A 20765-nucleotide genomic window follows, 5' to 3' on the forward strand; every position below is an offset into this window, starting at 1 on the left:
TCACAGCAGTAGCTATCACTTTCTAAAGTACGAATTCATGGATGAAATGACATGAAAAAGATGGTTATAAAATTTTAATGGAATGATAAAAGGCAAAAGTCAGCCTCTCAGCTGAATTCTTAAAATCCCTATATATCACAATCAGGTCCTTAACTGTAAAATCAATGTGGAGTATAACATGTTGTCAATGTGGCTGTCACTGGAGGGAAGACTGCAAAGTATGACAGCTACACAGCTCAGTCTGACAATGATGAAAATAAAATCATAAAGCTTTTTACATGGATGTAATTGTTTATAGAAGTATCTACTGAACACGAGAACAGTGGGCATCTTTTTCCTTAAGATTCTTAGTTCATATTTTAAACCATTTCATTATAGTATTAATACTAGAAGGTAGTTTCATTTTGGCAAATGAAATTACCTTTTATGGCAGGCTATTTTGCTCATCTGCTTCAAAAGTTCATACTTGACTTAAAATGAAGGAACAAAACTGTCATTAATATTTTGTAATTTCCTGACTAGAACCACACGTTTGTTTACTTACTGTACAGACTGGGGAAGCTAAGAGCTATTGCCTCATAGATGTATATGAGGGGAATCTACACTTTCATTAATTTAGTGAGACATGTACCTGAACTACTGCCCTTTAAAGCTAATGAGAAATACCTGATTTGCTGGGAAATTCTCTCACTAGGTAGAATAGAAATTCTGTGCCTTTTATTCTTGAATCGTTTACTCTTTTCAGGAACATGGACAATGAAGTTACACATATTAACAAAATGTGATGTCTTTCGTATACTGCCAACTGTATCCATCAGAAAATCCAAACTGTGCAGCTCTGGGCACAAGGAAGCACAGGAATCTTTTACCATATCAGATCACTGAACTCAAAAGTAATTAAACTGTTCATACAATGACATATAGTCCATGAGATGGTGGAATTCAAGATCCTGTGTGGAAGATGCGGGAAAACAAGCAGGACTGCAACCCTGGATTTCAGGCAAGTTGACTTTGGCCTCTTCAAGGTCTTGCTCAGAGGAATCTCATGGGATAGGATCCTAGATAGTAGAATTGCTCCAGAGTGTCAATCTTCAAGCACCACTTCCTGCAAGCCCAAGATTGGTGGATCCCCATGAGTAGAAAAGCAGGAAAAGGAGGCAGAAGGCCTCGATGGATGATCAAAGAACTGCTAGAACAACTCGGGGAGAAAGCAGATATCTATGAGAGGTGGAAAAAGAGTCTGGTTTCTTGGGAAGAGTATAGGAACATTGCCAGAGCATGCAGGGGTGCAATCAGGAAGGCTAAAGGCCTTCTAAAATTAAACCTGGTCAGGAAAGTAAACCAAAATAAGAAAGGGTTTTTCAGACACATCAGTAATATAAGGAAGGTTAGGGGGAATGTGAGCCTGCTGCTGAACACAGAGTGTTCAACCCTGGTGACAGGATGCAGAGAAGGCTGAATATTGAATGCCTGCTTTGCTTCAGTGTTTACAGCCAAGACCGGCCCTCAGGAAGCCCAGTCCAGCAAGGATAGTAGGATGGCCTGGGCAGCAGAGAACCTGCCCTTGGTGGATAAGGAAGAGGTTAAAGACTTGTTGGCCAAGCTTAATTCTTAAAATCCCTGACTCATAAGTCAATGGGTCCTGATGGGATGCATCCTAGAGTGCTGAGGGAGCAGGCTGATGTGACTGCTAAGCCTCTCCCCATCCTTTTTGAACAATCATGGAGGATGGGAGAAGTGACTGAGGACTGGAAAAAGGCCAGTCTTCAAAAAGGGCAAGGAGGACTAAGGTAACTACAGGCCGGTCAGCCTCATCTCCATCTCTGGAAAGGTGATGGAAGAGCTCATCCTCAACATTGTTAATAAACATATGGAGAAAAAGATGGTTATCGGGGGAGTCAACATGGATTCACCAAGGAGAAATCTTGTTTGACCAACCTGATAACCTTCTATGAGGGCATAACTGGCTGGCTAGATGAGGGGAGAGCAGTGAATGTCATTTACCTTGACTTCAGCGAGGCTTTTGACACTGTCTCCCATAACATCCTCATCAGAAAGCTCAGACAGTGTGGGTTGAATGAGTGGACAGTGAGGTGGATCGAGAGCTGGCTGAATGACAGAGCCCAGAGGGTGATGATCAATGGCACAGAATCGAGTTGAAGGCCTGTGGCCAGTGGAGTTCCACAGGGATCAGTTCTGGGGCCAGTCTTGTTCAACATCTTCATCAATGACCTGGATGAGGGGACAGAGTGTACCCTCAGCAAGTTCCCTGATGACACCAAACTGGGAGGACTGGCTGATTCCTCAGAAGGCTGTGCTGTCATTCAGTGAGGTCTGGACAGGCTTGAGAGTTGGGCAGAGAGGAACCTCATGAGGTTGAACAAGGACAAGTGCAGAGTCCAATGTACTGGTGCATGGGAACAATCCCATGCACCAGTACAGGCTAGGGGTTGACCTGCTGGAGTGCAGCTCTGCAGAGAGAGACCTGGGAGTCCTGGCTGATAATAAACTGAACATGAGCCAGCAATGTGCCCTCATGGCCAAGAAGGCCAATGGCATCCTGGGATGCATCAAGAAGAGTGTGGCCAGCAGGTCAAGGGAGGTTCTTCTCCCTCTCTGCCCTGGTGAGGCCTCATCTGGAGTCCTGTGTCCAGTTCTGGGCTCCTCAGCTCAAGAGGGACAGAGAACTTCTGGAGAGAGTCCAGCGCAGGGCCACCAAGATGATCAGGGGACTGGAGCATCTTCCTTATGAGGAAAGGGTGTGGGACCTGGGTCTGTTCAGCCTGGAGAAGAGGAGATTGAGGGGGAATCTCACTAATATTTACAAATATCTAAATAGTGGATGTCAGGAAGTTGGGACATCACTTTTTTCCGTTATAACTAATGAAAGTACAAGGGTTAACAGAAAGAAGCTGGAATACAAGAAGTTTCATTTAAACATAAGGAAAAATTATTTTACTATGAGGGTGACAGAGCACAGGAATAGCGACCTCAGGGACGTTGTGGAGTCTCTTTCTCTAGAGGTTTTCAAAACCTGGCTGACGTGTTCCTGTGCAATGTGACCTAGGTTGACTTGCTTTAGCAGGGGGGTTGGACCAGATGATCTCTAAAAGTTCCTTCTAACCCTTACCATTCTGTGATTCTGTGACATGAACCCCATTAAACACATATTAAGAGCTATCTTCAGAGGATTCAGATTTTTCTCCCTCTACTGCTCCAAATACATACTGGTTCCAGAATCCCAGCTTATTAGTTCACAGACTATAGTCATGCCTGAGCAGTTTGGACTATTTATCATTTTATCATATCTGCCATGATACTACTCCAACTTAATTTGGTTTTATGTCCTTTTTACATTCAACCTGTCGATACTACTCCAACTTAATTTGGATTTATGTCCTTTTTACATTCAACCTGTCATTGACTTCACGTGGTTTTCTTTTTCCCTTTAGCATCTCACTGATATTGTCTTCTCTTGCTTCAGTTTCCATTTATCTTGAGCACAGGTGACCATGTTCACATCAACCAACTACAGATTAATTTATGTGCCTAAATTATATGGACTTACATAGTCAAATTACAAGACTTCTCAAAGACAATCAGCAGAGAAAGTAAGTGCTCCCAAAAGCTGAGAACTACATCACTTACCCTATCGTCTTGTATTGACTCCCTCTATTGGCTACAGAAGAAAGTTTTAAAAGAATAGGCCTCCTTATCCTGGAACCAAAGTTTTGTGGTAAGAGGAACACACTATAGCACTCTATATGATAGGAATAATGCTTCCTTGTTTTGTCAAGAAACAGCTCAGCTGATGTTGCAGGAGCTCTCTTTTTTTTTTCTTCTCTTTTTTCTCTAGCAACTTCCATACTTAGTGATCTCAAGTGACTACTGTGTACATTTGACAGTACTTACTGTGAATACACTTTATACATAAAAGAGATGGATTTCCAGTCATTTATGTAAGAATTAAAAAAAAAAAAAAAAAAAAAAAAAAGATTGGACTGTCTGACAGGGAACTTGTAAAACCTCTCCAGACTAGTGCAAGCCAGAGACTTAAAAATGTGCTTCCGTAAAAGCTCTCCATACCAGAACCACACACTTGCTCATGGGAGTGATATGTAGGCATGCTGGTGACTGAGATGTCCTGCTATACACAACTCATTGAACTGCAGTTTCTAAGGCATTCAAAAGAAAGGAAAGGAATAGGCATTTTTTCTCTAAAGTTGCTATTTTTTCTAGCTTAAAGCTTGTCCAAATCAAGATGGATTTTCTCAAGCACTAGAAAAAGTACCTTTCCATTTGAGTACTATCCGTCTTATCGAAAATTACAACATGTGGACTACTGCCAGCCAATAAATACTGTGAATCATAAAACTACAGCTCAAGTTTGCAGCAACTGCCATTGGGCCAGCTTCAGGTAACTATAACCAACTCCTTTGTAGCTTCCCTCTCAGACAGCTCAGACTTGCCACTTATAAAAGGGAAAATTTATCTGATATCTTCTTTTTTATATCTAGAAAATTTCACTTTCTTTCTGAAGGCAGCACATGAAATTCTGCTCTCAGTTCAATGGTACATACTGACCTCTCAGTTCAGTGGTGATTACATTGACTGCAAAACAGTATCTTAAACTTACATTCAAATTACTGAAAGTAAAGATGTAATCCAGAAACTTAATCAACTGTTTCTATCCGTCTGTCAGTAAATAGTCTGATGCTATGCTGACCAAGATCACTGGAACAAGTTTATATATTAGATATTATTAGATACAATATATTTTTATGGCAGCATTTGCTATTTTTTTCTTAATCATTCCTAAAGTCCTCCTTAGTTTAATAACTATGTATAATAAGAAAATGTAATATGAAGATACATTGTGAAATCATCAGCTTGTATTAGTAGAACCCTATTGGCTTTAAAAATGGATGTTTTGATTTACAAGTATTGCTACCAAATGTTTATGCATATAAATACCCGATCATGCATATATTTTATTCCCGCAGATATTTTATGCCTTGGTGAAACAAAAAAAATCCGTATATTCACTGCATAAAATTCAATAACAACATGTGTAACGCATATATTTCAACAGAGTAAGAACTTGCAAATTGTACTTTCAAAAAGTCAGAGTGTATTGGTTAGTAGGGCTGGGAATTAGGTATACTTCCGCAACAGTCTGTCAGTATAGGCAGTTTTATAAGAAACATATTAAAACCTTGACAGATATACTCCTTAGACCCAATGACAATCATTCAGTCTTAGGCCTTCAACAATGACACCAAAACCAGAGTCCTTTGTCACTACTAAAAGTTGTGGATTATTTTGTAAATTATAAGGGTTGTTGGATACTGGGGATACACCAACGTTTATTGTTTAGCGGTATCAATGTAAATGGAAGGGGATATTTTAAGGAAGATAATTTTCCCCTTGGAGACATGGAGTTTACAACCAAACTACAGAACCTTTTTTTAAGGAAGGAACAAGATGCAGTATCATACCTGAAGAGAAGAGTTGTTTGTTAATCGAAAATATTTTCATTGCATAAACACTGGCAGATGAATTGCATTTTTCTTTTCTTTTCCTTCAGTTTCCTTTGGTAATAAAGTTTTGCAGAGGGTAGCATTTCATACTAGTGTAACAAAGACCATCCAAGATCTATGCAGCCAATAACTTCTACATATATGTTAACCAACATAGAAATGCATGACCTGTGTAGGCTTTGTGCCCTATCACAAACTCCCCAAAAGAGAATACTAAAATCTTACACCTATTACTTTGCATTAAAAGAATTTTTACATATACTAACAAGTGACTTGTTTTAAATATGCTTCTGTGCTCCTACTATCCAAAAAGAAACAATACTATGTTAACTGTCTGATCAAAGCTAAATAATCATGGCAACGTGAACAAAATACCGAAAGATTGGTTGTATTTAGACAAGTTCAATAATACTGTACCCACTTTTGGTAACAAACAATTACAATGACGGAACTTAATATCAACAGATTTTCACAGGTAGATGACGTATCTCCGGTATGTAAAGACTAAGGTCAGATTTTTGTTTTATTAGGTAATTACTTATAGATAACGTGTTCATAAAAGCCTTTATAACTTTGGAGCTTCAATGAATTTATCAGACAAATTTCTGTTGCAAATTATTTGCTCAGACTCAAATAAAAGAATTTTACAATTGTGGGAACACAGTTTCTTCTGGATGTTTTCTCAAGACAGCTGGTTAGAGAAGTGAAGTTGAGACATCAGCTATGAATACTCACTACAACACTTGTATAAGAGAATCAGGTCAAATTTATGGTCTGAAATGCAGATCTCATTTCTGTGTAAAATGAAGTAAGACCATAAGGCACTGGTGTGAAGGTAGAGAGAGCAACACAGTATGAAACTGGTAACAAAACACAGACCACCCCAATGCCCTGCCTTTTCCTGTTAAGAATGACTAAAATATAATGGGAAAAATCTCTTTAGAAAAGACTTAATTTCTGTAAAATTTGGTACAATGATGTCATTTATTATTGATAAAAAAAGGGGAAAAAAACAATTAGAAAATAACAGATTTTTTCCAAAAAGTGTGGTACTAGATATCCTGCCACATTGGAAGAGAAAACTTATAGAAATTATGTATTTTGTATATGCGTTACGTACAACAGGCTCCAGTTTTGTCACATTTCTGCTTACATGTCATATCAGCTGCAAAATCCTACTCAGTCAACTAAAGGGCTGTACCTATATGCTGACATTTGTTTGTTAAATCAAGAGACTGCTGAACATATTATGTGGAGTGATTCTGCAGAATATAGAACTATTAATGAGGAAAGTGAGGGGACTGGCAATGACAAACTGAATTTCACACCAGTAGATCACCACTTTGAATTAACAAAGATCACTGGGAATGAAAAGTTCTGTTGAGCTGTGGTACAGCTTATGTATTCTCAACACAGAGATAAACACAACTGTCATATACTATTAACTTCAACGTATTTTTTCAAAATACAAAGCAATAAAAAGATGTACTTACCAGTATATCTTAAATTAACCACATATGAACGCATATGTATGGAAATATATTATACAAAGAAATAAGACACTAGTCCACAAAATATATTTTAGGTTTTCATAAAACATGAATACTTAAGACAACAGATACTTGATCCCCTAGGAGTTATTACTGCTAGTTAATATTCAGGAAGGGAATATATTATTGCTATTTAACTAAGAAAGTTAGATAACCAAAAGAAATTTTGTGCTTTGACATCTGAACAGTTATTTATACTTTCTGCTAAAGGCAGTTAAAAAAGATGAGGCTGCTTACTGTCCTCTGCTGTAGTCATTGAAGTCCAGTTGCTATAAGTATTGCCATAAGCATTGGAGGCAACCACTCTTATCTCATACTCAGTGTACGGCTGAAGATCTCCCACCTTGTATTGTAAGGAAGCAGTAGGGCTGGAAAGCAAACTGCAAAGAAAAGCAGAATGAGTTACATCATTAAATATCCCAGCACCTAAAGAAAGACTAAAACATTACACATCTTGTAGCATAACCAGCCACCCTAAAGGTGAGCCGTTTTCAAGATAATTGGACTTTTCTTGCTCAGAAGTTAATGGTGGCCTTGCTGTGGTCTGCATACTCTAAAATGTCACCAGCAGAATGCCTCCTCCGCATCTGGAGTCGGTAGCTGGGCGCGCCTGGGGCGTTGTTGCGAACTGGTGTAGGCCAGACAACCTGAAGACTGGTTGGAGTGGCAGATGAAAGCCTTGGAGGCATCACGCCATCTGGAGCTGTCGAAAAACATGGATGAATTAGAGCAGAGAAAACCATAGAGAACATATGCCGGGTGGAAACAAAATGCTCCATATACTGGAAAAACTGTTCCTCAGGATCAACAGCAATGTTAACATGGTCCATTTAGTTTAACATTTTCACTACTGAACAATGCTATTTCTTCATTTTCTTCTTTCCAATATAGTTATGTGAATATCATTTTGCTTAAAGCAAACCTCCAAACACCAAAAGTAATTCAGAAGCAACATATTCTCTGCCACCTGTTCAAATATTATCTAATTCTCTTTGTGCCCAGCTCTGCCACTCTGAGAAGTTAAAGAAAGGCTCACAGACATGTCACTGAGCAAAAGCAAAACTGATAAGACTTTTTAACATTCAGATACCTTCTTACCCTTATAAATCAACAATACTTTTAAAATACAACAGCATAAATTTTAAGAGGAAAAAAAAAAATCTTTACTTAGGAATCAGAATAGATTCCCTGAAATCTGTGTCTCTATCCCATTGCTTTGTTAAGAAAATTAATTTTATGAAGTCCAGGAACTGCAGATCAAAATTTGTCAGTAATAATACCACCAATGACCTTTAACTGCTGCAAAATTCACTGCATGCAGTAAAAAGAACTAAGCCAATTTGCACCCATGAGTTTATTGCTTTTTTTTTTTTTAGAAGAAAGTCTGTTGGAAAAACTTCTACATATAAACACTTCTGAAACTTTTATGTATAATGCATATCTGTAGTCACAGCTCTGTAGCTCTTCTCCAGAGAGTTAAAACACTGGAAAGTTAGTCCTGTATACTAGTTTTCTTTTTCATAGTTCAGTAGTTACCATTTGCTTCTTTCTTTCGTCTTTCCAACAGAAATTTGTTGTTGCTGTTATTTTTTTCCTTCTCTCTATTGGAAAAATGTGTCTCACAGATCTATAACTTAAGGTGTAGTTGTAAGCCTCAAAGTGTAAGTTGTGAGTGAACAGTATATTACAGTAAGTTTTTATGATTTGCACTTACTTACCACCTGTATAAGAAGTGGTTACTGAGAGGAAAGATAGACTTTAGAAATAGAAAGAAATAGCGATATGCTGTCTGAATTATTCTCTCACTAAAACAGATGAAACAATGGCATTGTGTCCAAAGAAACCAAATTCATCAGCTATATACATTAGTTTTTATTTGTACTGATATATACATACAGACATATGTGAACTAGCATCTGGCATTTTTACTTTGATTATATATACTTATGTGGAACATACTGGGAACTTCAAAATCTTCGGCTCCAGCTCCAAACTATATTACACAGAAAGGCCCAAGATATGTCTTGCTCCAGTCTAGAGACTAGTTGTCCTTCCCTTAAGTTCAAGGTCTATCAGTTCTCATAAGAAATTTTTACTACAAGCTGTCTGCTAGGGTACCTGAAGTAATACCAGGTATTTTACTTCTGAGAACTATTAGCCCTGCAACTCCCCTTTTTTTTTCAGGATAGGATGAAGTGGAACACAATCTCCAGCTTCCCTCACTCTTTTTTCCTCCTCTCTTCTACCATGAAGAACAACATAATTTTGGGGGGCTTGAGACACCCTTACTGCCTTTGGATGTTCCCTCCTGTTGCTGTTATCTAATGCTAGGAAATAAGGCTCCAGTAAATCCCAAGCAAACTTGAAATCTTCCCGTTTCCAAATCCAGGAGATATCTGAGACTAAGGTAATTCATGATCTGCAAATTCCTTGCCAACACCTTTCAAGGCCAATAAAGAGCTTGTGAGCATTTCAACTCAGAGGAAAGAAGATTGAGTATTTAACTTCAACAGCCCCAAAATTTTCTTCAGATGAGTCATCAAGACCAAACATCTGCACACCAAATGCCTCTATATATGAATGAAACTTCACTGTCAGAGTAAAATGGAGAGCATATATTTATTTCACATATCATTGTTCTGTTTGGCAGCAACATAACTAATGGTAGAGTTAAGCTGTGCAATAAGAGGGGGTAAACTTGACAAATGTAAAGTACAGTACTCACAGAAAATCATGAATTATTTTGGCATCCCCTCCTAAAGTGATTCCTGAAGTTGTTAGCAGGCAAACTCAGCTAGCATGAGAAAGGTGGCACAATTAAGTAAAAACTTTAGAGGGTTTTTAAGTGTTTTCACAAGCTGAAGCTAACAGAAAGGCACAATATCACTTCAAAGCAGGGTACTACCTCATTTAAAATGGAACTGTCTGTAGCTTAAAATGCATCAGTTGTCGAAGTATACAGAGAAATTCAACAGATAAAAGAAAAAGCTACATCTAAAAATGAATCTGAATAGCTGAGCCATAATTTGGCCAGGAAGCCAAAGTTCACATTGTCATAGAGGAGACAGTGTGAGTAACTCACTGAGGGGGTAAAAGCATTAAATTTCTTTCCAGTTCTGTTAGGACACATCACCTTTGTCTTTCATTTCTCAATCTGTTACATAGAGATAATAATACTTATCCTTCTTTGTAAAGCTGAGATCTACAAAGTAAAAGCTCTGATTAAGCTTTATGTATGTATAGTGGCGGTTATTACAGCGATACAGGAATGTTCATCAAAAAAACAGAGATGTCTCTGTCTAAATGTCAATAACAATTCACAGTGCAGATGTTTTCTAATGGCGTGAGTAATCTCAGCTAAATGTTCAAATCTCTTCTACCAACAAAAGCACAGCATGGGGAAGAGTAGAAATTTGGACAAATTGACTGACCTGTAGAACAAGCCAAGCCCACTACTTTCAAACCAAGTCAGAACACAGCAAATTTATTTAACCTGAAAGACTTCTTGTAGATCGTACAGAATGTCCTCAGCTAGCCAGTGTCCTTAGCTCTGTGCTTTCAAAGGAATAGGCCGGGGGTGGGGAGGGGGGGTAGGAAAGTGTAACAAATAAATTGTCAAGTCTCTGCTGAGTCATAATGAGAAAGGTGCTCTATTAAACTAATCACGCTTTGATCATTAAAACTACAGAGAACTTCCCCCCCCAAAACCAGTAATTCTAAATTACACACAAAACATCCTTTCACTGTTTCAAACACACCTCATCACCAAGGTCTTCAGTGTAACATTTCCCTTAGCTTAACCCTTTTTATCCAATCCATGTTCCCGGGAGACTCTTTACAACCCAAGTAATAACGGGCAACCGGCAATAATTCTACTGCAAATTTCTCAACAGAAGAGCCATGTATCTATCAGCTTGATATATTGTCTTTAAGATGCAATGTTGCTCAAAAAGCTCCCCTCAAGCTTTAATATGACCCTCAGGGGGCAACCACTCCACTTGCAACCTACTGAATCAACATCTAGCCCAGTAAATCCTCACTTAGCAGGGCAGAAAGTCATGCTTTGTCTAAGAAGAGACTACAAAGGCAGAATAAAATATTTAATCAAATGTCAATCCTAATCAAAGAATTAATAAACTTGTCTGGAAAATAATAAAAGCTCAAGACTATTTCAAGCTGACAATGATATATTGAATTCCAGATATCCAGGTACATAAAGACAATTCAAGAAAGATCTGATCTCTGCTTGGTCACTAATGTGCTAAACAACCTGAAAAATGTTTCAACTTCTTGACTTAATTTCCTTATCTTAAATAACACAGGCACTAGTAGTCAGCTTTGTAAGCATTTGTTTATTTTAAGACAGCAAGCATTGCGTTAAATGATTGTGCTTAAAATGTTTACTCCATGCTGAAAGCCTATTTTGCTGAGAGGCTTTCACTGTACTTATAACAAGGATGTATCAGAAATTTAAATTTTCTGAACATAGAAGACTTAGTTATAAAATATCTGCACTATTAATATTTAATTAGATATGGAAAACCCAGAATCAAAGTGGCTGAAACTTACACCAACTTGGAAGTAAAGTTACACCACTTTCAACAGTGATCACATACATTGGCTCCAAGGTTTCTATGATATCTACAGGTAGGCAAAAGACTTTGGAGCTATGTAAATGTAAGTCTATAATTTGTCACATCTGCATTTACAAAATATTTAGCAGAGATGATGCATTTGTATCTTATCTAATTATTTTTCATAAATGTGGATGCAAATGATAACTACAGGTATTTAACTACAGAGGAGGAAAATAGGCTTTCTACAGTTTATACCACAGCATCAAGGAAAAGTTTCACTCTGTCTTTAGACCAATGCCTCACTCATGCCTACCCTCACTCTTTTCCAGGTTCAGCTGGCAAACCCTATTTCTTTATCTCATTGCAGTGGTTATTTAGATACTCTTGATTCATTTTCTATTTTAGGTGCTCATACTGAGATCATCTCATTACAGCACTTTTTATGGCAATATGTTCTGCACATTGACACTTGCTTCTTCTGATTTTCCCAGGTATGCTTGTTATCTAGCTCTTTGCTCAGTCCACATAATTCCAGTCATTGCACTCTCCATAATCCTCAACAAGGGTATGTGTTTTTGTTTCATTTAACCGAAAAACAGGCCATGATGCTGGGCCATATGTTATCATCAGAAAGGCATGCTAGTTATAAACCTATATCTATTAGCAAAGCAGAAGATTGCCTTTTTTTATTTCTTATCTTCACAGGTTCACTGAAGTTTACTCTGGTTTGGCTTTTAACTCTCTTTTCCCAGTTCTTCCCTACTCAGTGTACAGCAAATATACACAGTTGTTTTGATTTTTTACTTAATATATATGCTCAACCATGTTATTTTCCACTCACTCAATGTCTAAAGTATGCGTATTCTTGAATTTTCTTTTCAATTTTAGAATTTCACCAATTTATGCTTTCAGCTACAGGTCTATCTCCATCTAATAATATATATATATATGAGACAACGCAGCTCTTATTCAATACACATCTATGCACTTTGGAACATAAAATGTGAAAGGTCTATGGTGGCTTCTTGCTTGCCCCTCTCTGGCATATGGGGCTTGGGAAGAAAGCAACCTGTGCTACGGGGAAAAGCACATAAAGAGACATAAAGGAGTAGCTTGAAGTCTCTACAGTTCTGGGCTCTTCAGCTCAAGAGGGACAGAGAACTTCTGGAGAGAGTCCAGCAGAGGGTCACCAAGATGATCAGGGGACTGGAATATCTGTCATACGAGGAAAGGCTGCGGGAACTGGGGCTGTTTAGTCTAGAGAAGAGGAGACTGAGGGAGGATCTCACTAATATTTACAAATATCTAAATGGTGGGTGTCAGGAGGTTGGGACATCCCTTTTGTCTATTGTAGCTAGCAACAGGACAAGGGCTAACAGGATGAAGCTGGAACACAAAATGTTCTGTTTAAATATAAGAAAAAACTATTTCACTGTTCAGGTGAGGGAGCCCTGGCACAGGCTGCCCAGGGAAGGTGTAGAGTCTCCATCCTTGGAGGTCTTCAAGACCTGCCTGGACATGTTCCTCTGCGACCTGATCTAGGTGAACCTGCTTCTGCATGGGGGTTGGACTACCAGTCTATGATTCTAAAAACTTCCCAGCAAACCAAAACCTGTTCACAATTCATGTCTGTGAAATTTTCTTTTCAGAAGTATAACAGAAACCGGGTACAGAAGTAACTTGTTCTCCTTGTTATTTATCCTGTTCTATACATCCGTTGTTTACTATAACAGTAATTGAATTTGAAGAGGAGTAGCTTTCTAAATCTTTTCCATTTAAGTGTTAATCTTTAATATTACTTGTACAGGCACCATATAGCTCAGAAAAATAAAAATAAGAAGTTTGACAAAAATCTAAAATGTATCTGTGCTGAGTTTATAAGCTCCCAGTGGAAACTTTCCTCCGCTAAGTTTAAGACCTGAAGTTTAAGACAGCTGCTTTTTTGAATACGCAGAGCAGGCTTACTTATTTCTCATTAACACTGCTCTAACAAAAAAAAAAAAAAGAAATCTAATTTCACCCTCCTTTAATGAACTTTTTTTCACATACAATCTCAATATCTGCAATCCAGATTTGGGTCTCAAGTGAAAAGATATGTAAGAGATGTCCCTTTCCTAAGTGTTATATTTTACTGAGGTCAATGCTATAAAAATTTCATGTAAATTTGTCACTGTTACCTTTATATAAGAAGTAACCAGCCTTCCTTTCTTATGCTGGAAAGTTTATCCATGTTACTCAGCAAGAACTTTTCTAAACTCTAAAAGCTACAAAAGAATGCCAATAAGCAATTAGCTGAATGATTAATGGTTTTAATACCTGTAATAAAGACATTGGATGGAATTTATAACTGCCCAGTAAAACTAATTCATCAGATTGTTTAAATGGATGCTTAGCCAATAACTGTCATATCACAAAATTAATTTAAAAAAATACCATGAGGGAAAAACATAAGGATTAGTATCACAAAATACTATAGGCAGAAACCCCAACTACACAAACAGCTTCTGTGGGTGAATTGTGACTGGTTACTGGAAAATGAAATACCTCTGTGAAGTAGCTTCGACTACTATTATTGATTACTACTTTTAACTTAAGGGAACAGGTGTGACAAGAGCAGAGGGAACAAGATCCTGTCTGTCATTATGCGATAGCTTCAGCTTCCTGCATCAAGTAGCTTTAGAGATTAATTTCAGTACTTTTAATACAGCATCTTTAAAACCTTGCAGCTTTCCTCATAGTTGATAGCTGTAGGCAGAGAGCTATGACCAGAGTCAGGCTCACATTGTCCATGTCATGTGGCTCGTGTCCACCACATTGATTCACCTTCTCTAGTGAGAGTCTCATAGACTTCCGGTCCTCTGGTGAGAGTCTTGTAGACTCCTACACTTAGCTAAGTTGGAGTTCCTTTCTTAATGTTGATGGTACAATTTGAAGAACTGTAGGCTGGAATTTAATCTTTGCAGTTTAAAGAGTAATAGAAGAGCAAAGGGATAGACATATACAAATCTTCCATTTCACAGAAGTTTTGCAAAGACAATGAGAATCTCTGTGTCCTGGGGAACACGACACACAGTAATGGGATTAAGCTGCTGTAAGAAAGATTTAAATCTCCCTCAGACTAAACAAATGTTTTACCAGAAATGAGATGACTTAATGATTTTGAGGAAAGAAGACGTAAGAGATTATTTCCCAATGTACTCTTCAGCCTTATAATTCAATGAAGGAGACTAAAATATTATAGAAGTTGAAGAAGGAACACAGAAAAAGGAAATGGCACAGAGGTGGTGATGTTACAAGAAGCATATACCTCAGTCTGAAGCATATGTCATTGAAATTAATTTTTAATATTGTTTTATTCTATGACTGAAAGTAAAAAGATAATGTAAGATATACAAACCCAGAAAGCAGTATTCTACTTAAACAAGTGGATGTGGTTTCTGCAAATAATCGTTGCTATATCTACACTCATGTGGCAGAAGAAACTAAGAAAATATAGCAACCTAACTGAACTCTAAAGAAAGTGAGGTATAAGAAAAGATGTGAATATTCTCATTAAATAAATCCCTAGTTCAAATGTTAGCAGTATGTGCGCTCCCGCAGTATGAGTGTGCCAATGTTACTCATGGAACAGCCTACATTGCTGTCAGAAAACTCAACTGTTACCAGTTCATTTGCCATTTGACAGAAGCATCAGTTATATATCCCTAAATGTACAGACTTAAGAACAATGCAGTTTGCAAACAAGTTAGACCTGCAATAAGGTTACCTGTAGTTATTTTCAATCCATAATTTCCTCTGCAGAACATAGACAATGGTGTGAAATATTAACATTTCTGATGGAATCCAGAAATAGAAAACAGATCTGACAAGATGACAGATTAGCTGCTGTTAGGGAGATGCTACACAGTCTCATTATATCTCGAATATCCTACAGGTATCTGTGAGATCCAGGTCACTGGACTACCTTTTGGCCATGAAACAACTGAAGCCTTAATAGATATTATTCCCCTCAGATTCTTTTTTTATCTACAGAAGAGGAGAAAAAGGTTTCCTCAAAGTTTCTTCTCTTAGTAATTCAGACAGCACAGAGCAGCTGGATTTGGTTCACAGCTGCTAATTAACTTCTTTATGCCATATGAGGTAATCACAAAAAAAATCCCCTTGCCTTACTGTCAAAGTCTTTTTTTAGGGAAAATGGGAGGCAGGTGTCAAGAAACAAGTGACTCTTCCCACCAACAGCTGTCATCCCCATCCCTCTCATCTCCTCCACAGACAGCACAAGCAGAAAGTCTGAGTCGCCAGTATGCCTGGAGAGAACCAGCTCTCTGTCCTGCCTCTTCCAAACTATTGCAAACCCTCAAGCTGCCATCTCTTCTTCCCTTTCTGTAACAGTAAAATGTTCATTTACACTGCCCTATTTCCAGTGGCATTTACATGTTGTTTCAAAACAATTATGATTTATAAATAGAAGTTTTAGCAAATCAGTATTGTTGAATAATAAAAATAATCTCTTAGTTATGAATGAGGAAAAACAATCACTTTACTTTTAACTAAGAATGCCGATCATTCTTCACAGTAGAATCTCATATTAAAAGATCAGATAACTTTATCATAACTGGGAATTGGAAGGTTGCAAAGACCAAGACAATACCCCTTGAGATGTGACTACATTTTGAAATCTCAGCTGAGAATGCATCATCATTAATACATCTCATTACAGATAGTCTCATGATAGTACTGATATAAAACAATACTAAAGCTACAAACATAGATGGTCTCACTGTGTTTCAGATTTTGTGATGTGTCCACGGTATGTTATTCCCACAGTTGCTGCTCTAACACTTACAGAGTTTTCAAAAGCTTCTGTATATTGTAACTTACCTAATCTTTTGAAATATATCTTTATGAAATATGTGTATGACATATGAGAAAAGCTACCATGTTTTGGATATTTTGTTCATGTATCAAAAAGCACCATAGAAGTGCACTAGGGAATATGTTGTCAAAGAAAATATGGAATTTTATCTTCTCATTTCCCATTTTCTCTAAGGTGTAGATGCTTATCACAACAATATCAAAGTGTCTTCCATGTCAATGCACTGAAATAAATATATTCCCACTGAAAGCCATGAAGGAAATTCAGAAACTGAGAATGTACAAACTTTACAGACTGGGAGTCTCCTCTTTGCTTGCAAGAAGTGTTGTTCAGCTAAAGACAGTGGAAGACATATCCTTAAAATAGTTAGTATATAATTATTTGAAAATTTACCTCAAAGTTGAAACAAGTGTTTTCTAAAATGCTGCTGCCTGGAAGTCTTTTTCAGTAGCGACCACATTCTCACAAATGGAAGTTAAAAAAAAAAAAATTGGACAAGGCTGAGAACAAAAATATCAAAGCAACAATACTTACTAAGAAGAAATGCTGGTTTGTCCATTTGCTTAACCTGTTTCTCAATTCACTTTAACGCATTCAAAGCATATAGCCTTTGAAGTAGCCTACACTCTAGTTTTCTTCTGCAAAGTACAACATACATCAGGTTCAGACAAAATACCAAAAAGGACTGTATATTTTATTAAAAGCCTTTTTTTTCCTCTCTCTCTTTTTAACAAAAGTCTAATTTAGTTGTTGTTCCCTTAGGTACAAAGTACACAGTTCATAATTCATTTGATATAAAATGTCAGTTTAGATTCTTGCACTTCTTTGATAAATGAGAAAAAAAAATGTACATTTCAATTTCCTTCTACGAGATTTTACTAGCAGAAGCCTCCCTCCCATTGTGCTGCTCAAAGACCTTAGTGTTAAATTAAACATGAAGATTCAGAAACTGTAGGGAATGATATTTCCAACACATCCAGTACAAATATATGAGACTGGGAAAAAAAGGCAATGATTTTTCCTACCAGTGAAGTGATCTCTCCCAAAGAGCACCTTTGATCCTTGAATTAGCTCTCAGTTATAATTTAATATATCAAAATTGTCAGCAGCTTTCCTTACATTTAGACACAAAGTGATATAGTCAGCTCCACAAAGAGCAAAATACAACATTCAGGGGCTCACTCCCCCCCCAGCATGTGCTTGTGACTGTAAAGTTCATCAGTATTAATGGAGAAAAACTGTGTACATCAAAGGATATGGCAGAGAATTCATTTAATTGTATCTGTCATCATTAAAAGTATGGAACGTTTTTTCCTATATAACCAAATCCTGCCACTGATCAACACGCAAAACTCTTATGGAAGTAATCTTCACAATGGCAAACAGCAGAATGAAAAATTTAGTTCTGGAAATAAAATCATCATTAGCAAAATAACAACAGAACACCACATATTATTCCTTTATGTAACATATGAGGCCGAGGCGAACAAATCTGAAGTATCACATTTACAGAGTAAACAAGAATTCTTATCACTTCTCAAAATTGCCAACTGCAATGCTATGGCTGTCACTTCATGTTACAGTCTAGTTCAACAGTTGCAGTATCAATAAATTAAGCTGTATTAGAAAACAGAAATAGGATCACATTCCAATGCTCATGCTGAGTATCAGCACTGGTGAACAACATATGTCCAGATTCACAAATGCCCAGAACTTAGGACTTGCTCTTCTTTTCCGCTGATATATACACTGCCTCACCCCAGCCTGAGGAGGATCTTTAGCCCTGGATTACAACAGTACTTGCTCTGTCTTTTCCCCTAGTAAATATGACTTTCTTTATTCTTTTTTATTCTTTCATTTTTTTTCCCCTACAATAGTATGTTTTCAACAGGACAGATGGGCAATATTCTGCCTTCTTTGCTTATGAACCCAGAGATTACTGTGCTGCACAGCAAGTAGGAGATGGGAATGTTTGTCACTTCAGGATGAATAATCCAGATCTCCCTTTTTTTCAGCCAGTGTTTTAACAGAGATAAACTGTGAGGGAATATGAAAGGTGACACCTCCATTCTACCTAACTGTGGTAAAAATCCTTAACTTTTTATACATTTGTCCCCCACTAAAAATAGCATTTTAGCTGACAGAAATGTGATCCAGGTGTTATTCACTGTCAAAAAATATTTAATATTTGAGGTGAATAAAAAGCAATTCAGACAAGCCTATTCACTCTCAAAAACAATCCATGTATATACAGTTGATTTGTCAGATTAATAGAGTAAAAGGATTACAACCTTTTATACCCAACCCACATAGAAACGTTCAAACAGCATTATTAATTAGCTACTCCTCAGTTAATGTCCTGTTCTAGATACTTTTACCAAATAAACCATTTATACAAATTAACTCTTGGCTTCATTTCCTCAGATAGCGCTGAAGAACACATAAATCCACTGGATTTGGTGGACGTATGTCAATATACAGCAACGAGTGACCTGTTCCCAAGTACTTTTACTGAAAATGCCTTGGCTACTGTTGCCTTGTTCGAAATTGGGTAGCCTAGTTGATTAAAAATCTCAGTAACTCCGTCTTGCTTTACTTAAACACAAGCCAGGCTGTGTTTTGCCTTATATTTGCCAAGATACGTCACAGCATTTACTCCAGTCTGCACATACATTTCACCTTATGTTCATCATAGAAAATTTACAGCTGCCCAATTCAGATTACAACCATCAGGAACAACCTGGACAGCATTATCAATTTCTTACAAACAACCTTCTCAAATAGACTTCTTAGTATGTAAAAGCCCTCACAACTCCAGAAGGGAAAATAGAGGAAAAAAAAAAGTGTCCTTTCTTTATATAACACCATCTCTTCACTCACTCAACTTCTCTATTAGAACTGCTCAGATAATCTAAAATCCATCAACCTGAATTCATGTATTTTCTGTGTACACAGTGGCCATATTCAACTACAGTGACATTTTCCATGTAGAGGCAATCCCTCAGTCTAAGCTGAGGGATAAGAAAAGCTGACAAACTTTCTGACATGTATATTATACTTTTCAGTAAAAGAATGTAAAAATCTCTTGTACCTTCCCTTGCTAACACATTTGTCTTTGTACCTGTAAAATGAGAATAACAATCCTCAGTCGCTTCAGAAGTCTTCTGTGAAACCGAACCAGTAAACAATTGTAAAAATCATCAAAGTAAATAATTCAGTATACAAATTGTAAGAATAAATATAATTCAACAATGGACATATCCCACTGTAACATGAAATACACTAATTCTCTCTTATTTTACTGTCCTGGAATTAATCTAAAAAGATAATATTTCTTTGTCAGAAGAATAAAGAAGATCTGCATATAGATCCAAAGAAAAACATAACAAAAATCCAGCATATACATATAAATACATATATACAAATATATCATATACATAATTGTGTGTGTGTGTATCTGCATGTGTATGATAATAAACGTTCAGAAGGAAAAGCACCGTGAGGAAGACCTGTCAAATGTCAGGAATCACTTAGAGGCTATAGACTCCTATAGTCTCCTTTGTTGTAAGAAATAGCGTACAACAACACTGCATTATAGGGACACCAGAAGATAAATTATGACTGATGATTGATTCTCACTCAACTTTCCTCTTCTCTCCTTTCTCTCTTTACAGTCTCATCTCTCCTTAGCTGTTGACTTAACTAGCTTAAAGATAACTGCATAGATGTTACATAATGAGGAGCACTATATTAGGAAAATATATAGAAAAGTCTAACTTAAGACACCATCAGAACAAATAATTGCCTCTATGGAGGAAAAATATTTTTATTCTGCAAAATGTTTTAAGAGTTCAGATACAAATATTTTTTTTCAATTCAATTTCAGATCTATTTTCAAACTACATAGAAAACTCTCAAACAAGATGTAATATGAGTTATTTTTAACAGTAAAGGAAACCAGTAAAAAAAAGCAAGAGCACTATTATGGCCATAATGCTTAAGAAAGATAATCTCTGCTTCTGTCTCCAGATAAAAAGAGGAAAAGAAAAGTGATTTGATTCCCTCTACAATTCACCCTCAGCAAGATTTTAAGAGACTCTTAACTTTTCTTCCTATAATATATAATAATATGGAAACACGATAAATATCTAAGAAGGTGTCAGAACTTGGCTGGAGGCATACAAAGTTCACTGCAAACTTCAAAGCTTCCTCAATTGTACAA

The 20765-nt window shown here is 37.0% G+C and overlaps 1 protein-coding gene across 1 annotated transcript in view; it reads right to left on the bottom strand.

The window, feature by feature from the left end:
* Positions 1-20765, bottom strand: part of USH2A (usherin) — a 392303-nt gene that overhangs the window by 131828 nt on the left and 239710 nt on the right. Inside the window, exons 38-39 of the mRNA XM_061990105.1 lie at positions 7643-7793; positions 7328-7470 (exon numbers count right to left, since the gene is read on the bottom strand). Of these exons, the coding sequence (XP_061846089.1) occupies positions 7328-7470; positions 7643-7793 (294 nt within the window). The remainder of the gene's footprint in view (positions 1-7327; positions 7471-7642; positions 7794-20765) is intronic.

This window comes from Colius striatus, chromosome 2 (genome assembly GCF_028858725.1).
Source record: "Colius striatus isolate bColStr4 chromosome 2, bColStr4.1.hap1, whole genome shotgun sequence".
NCBI classification, from domain to species: domain Eukaryota; kingdom Metazoa; phylum Chordata; class Aves; order Coliiformes; family Coliidae; genus Colius; species Colius striatus.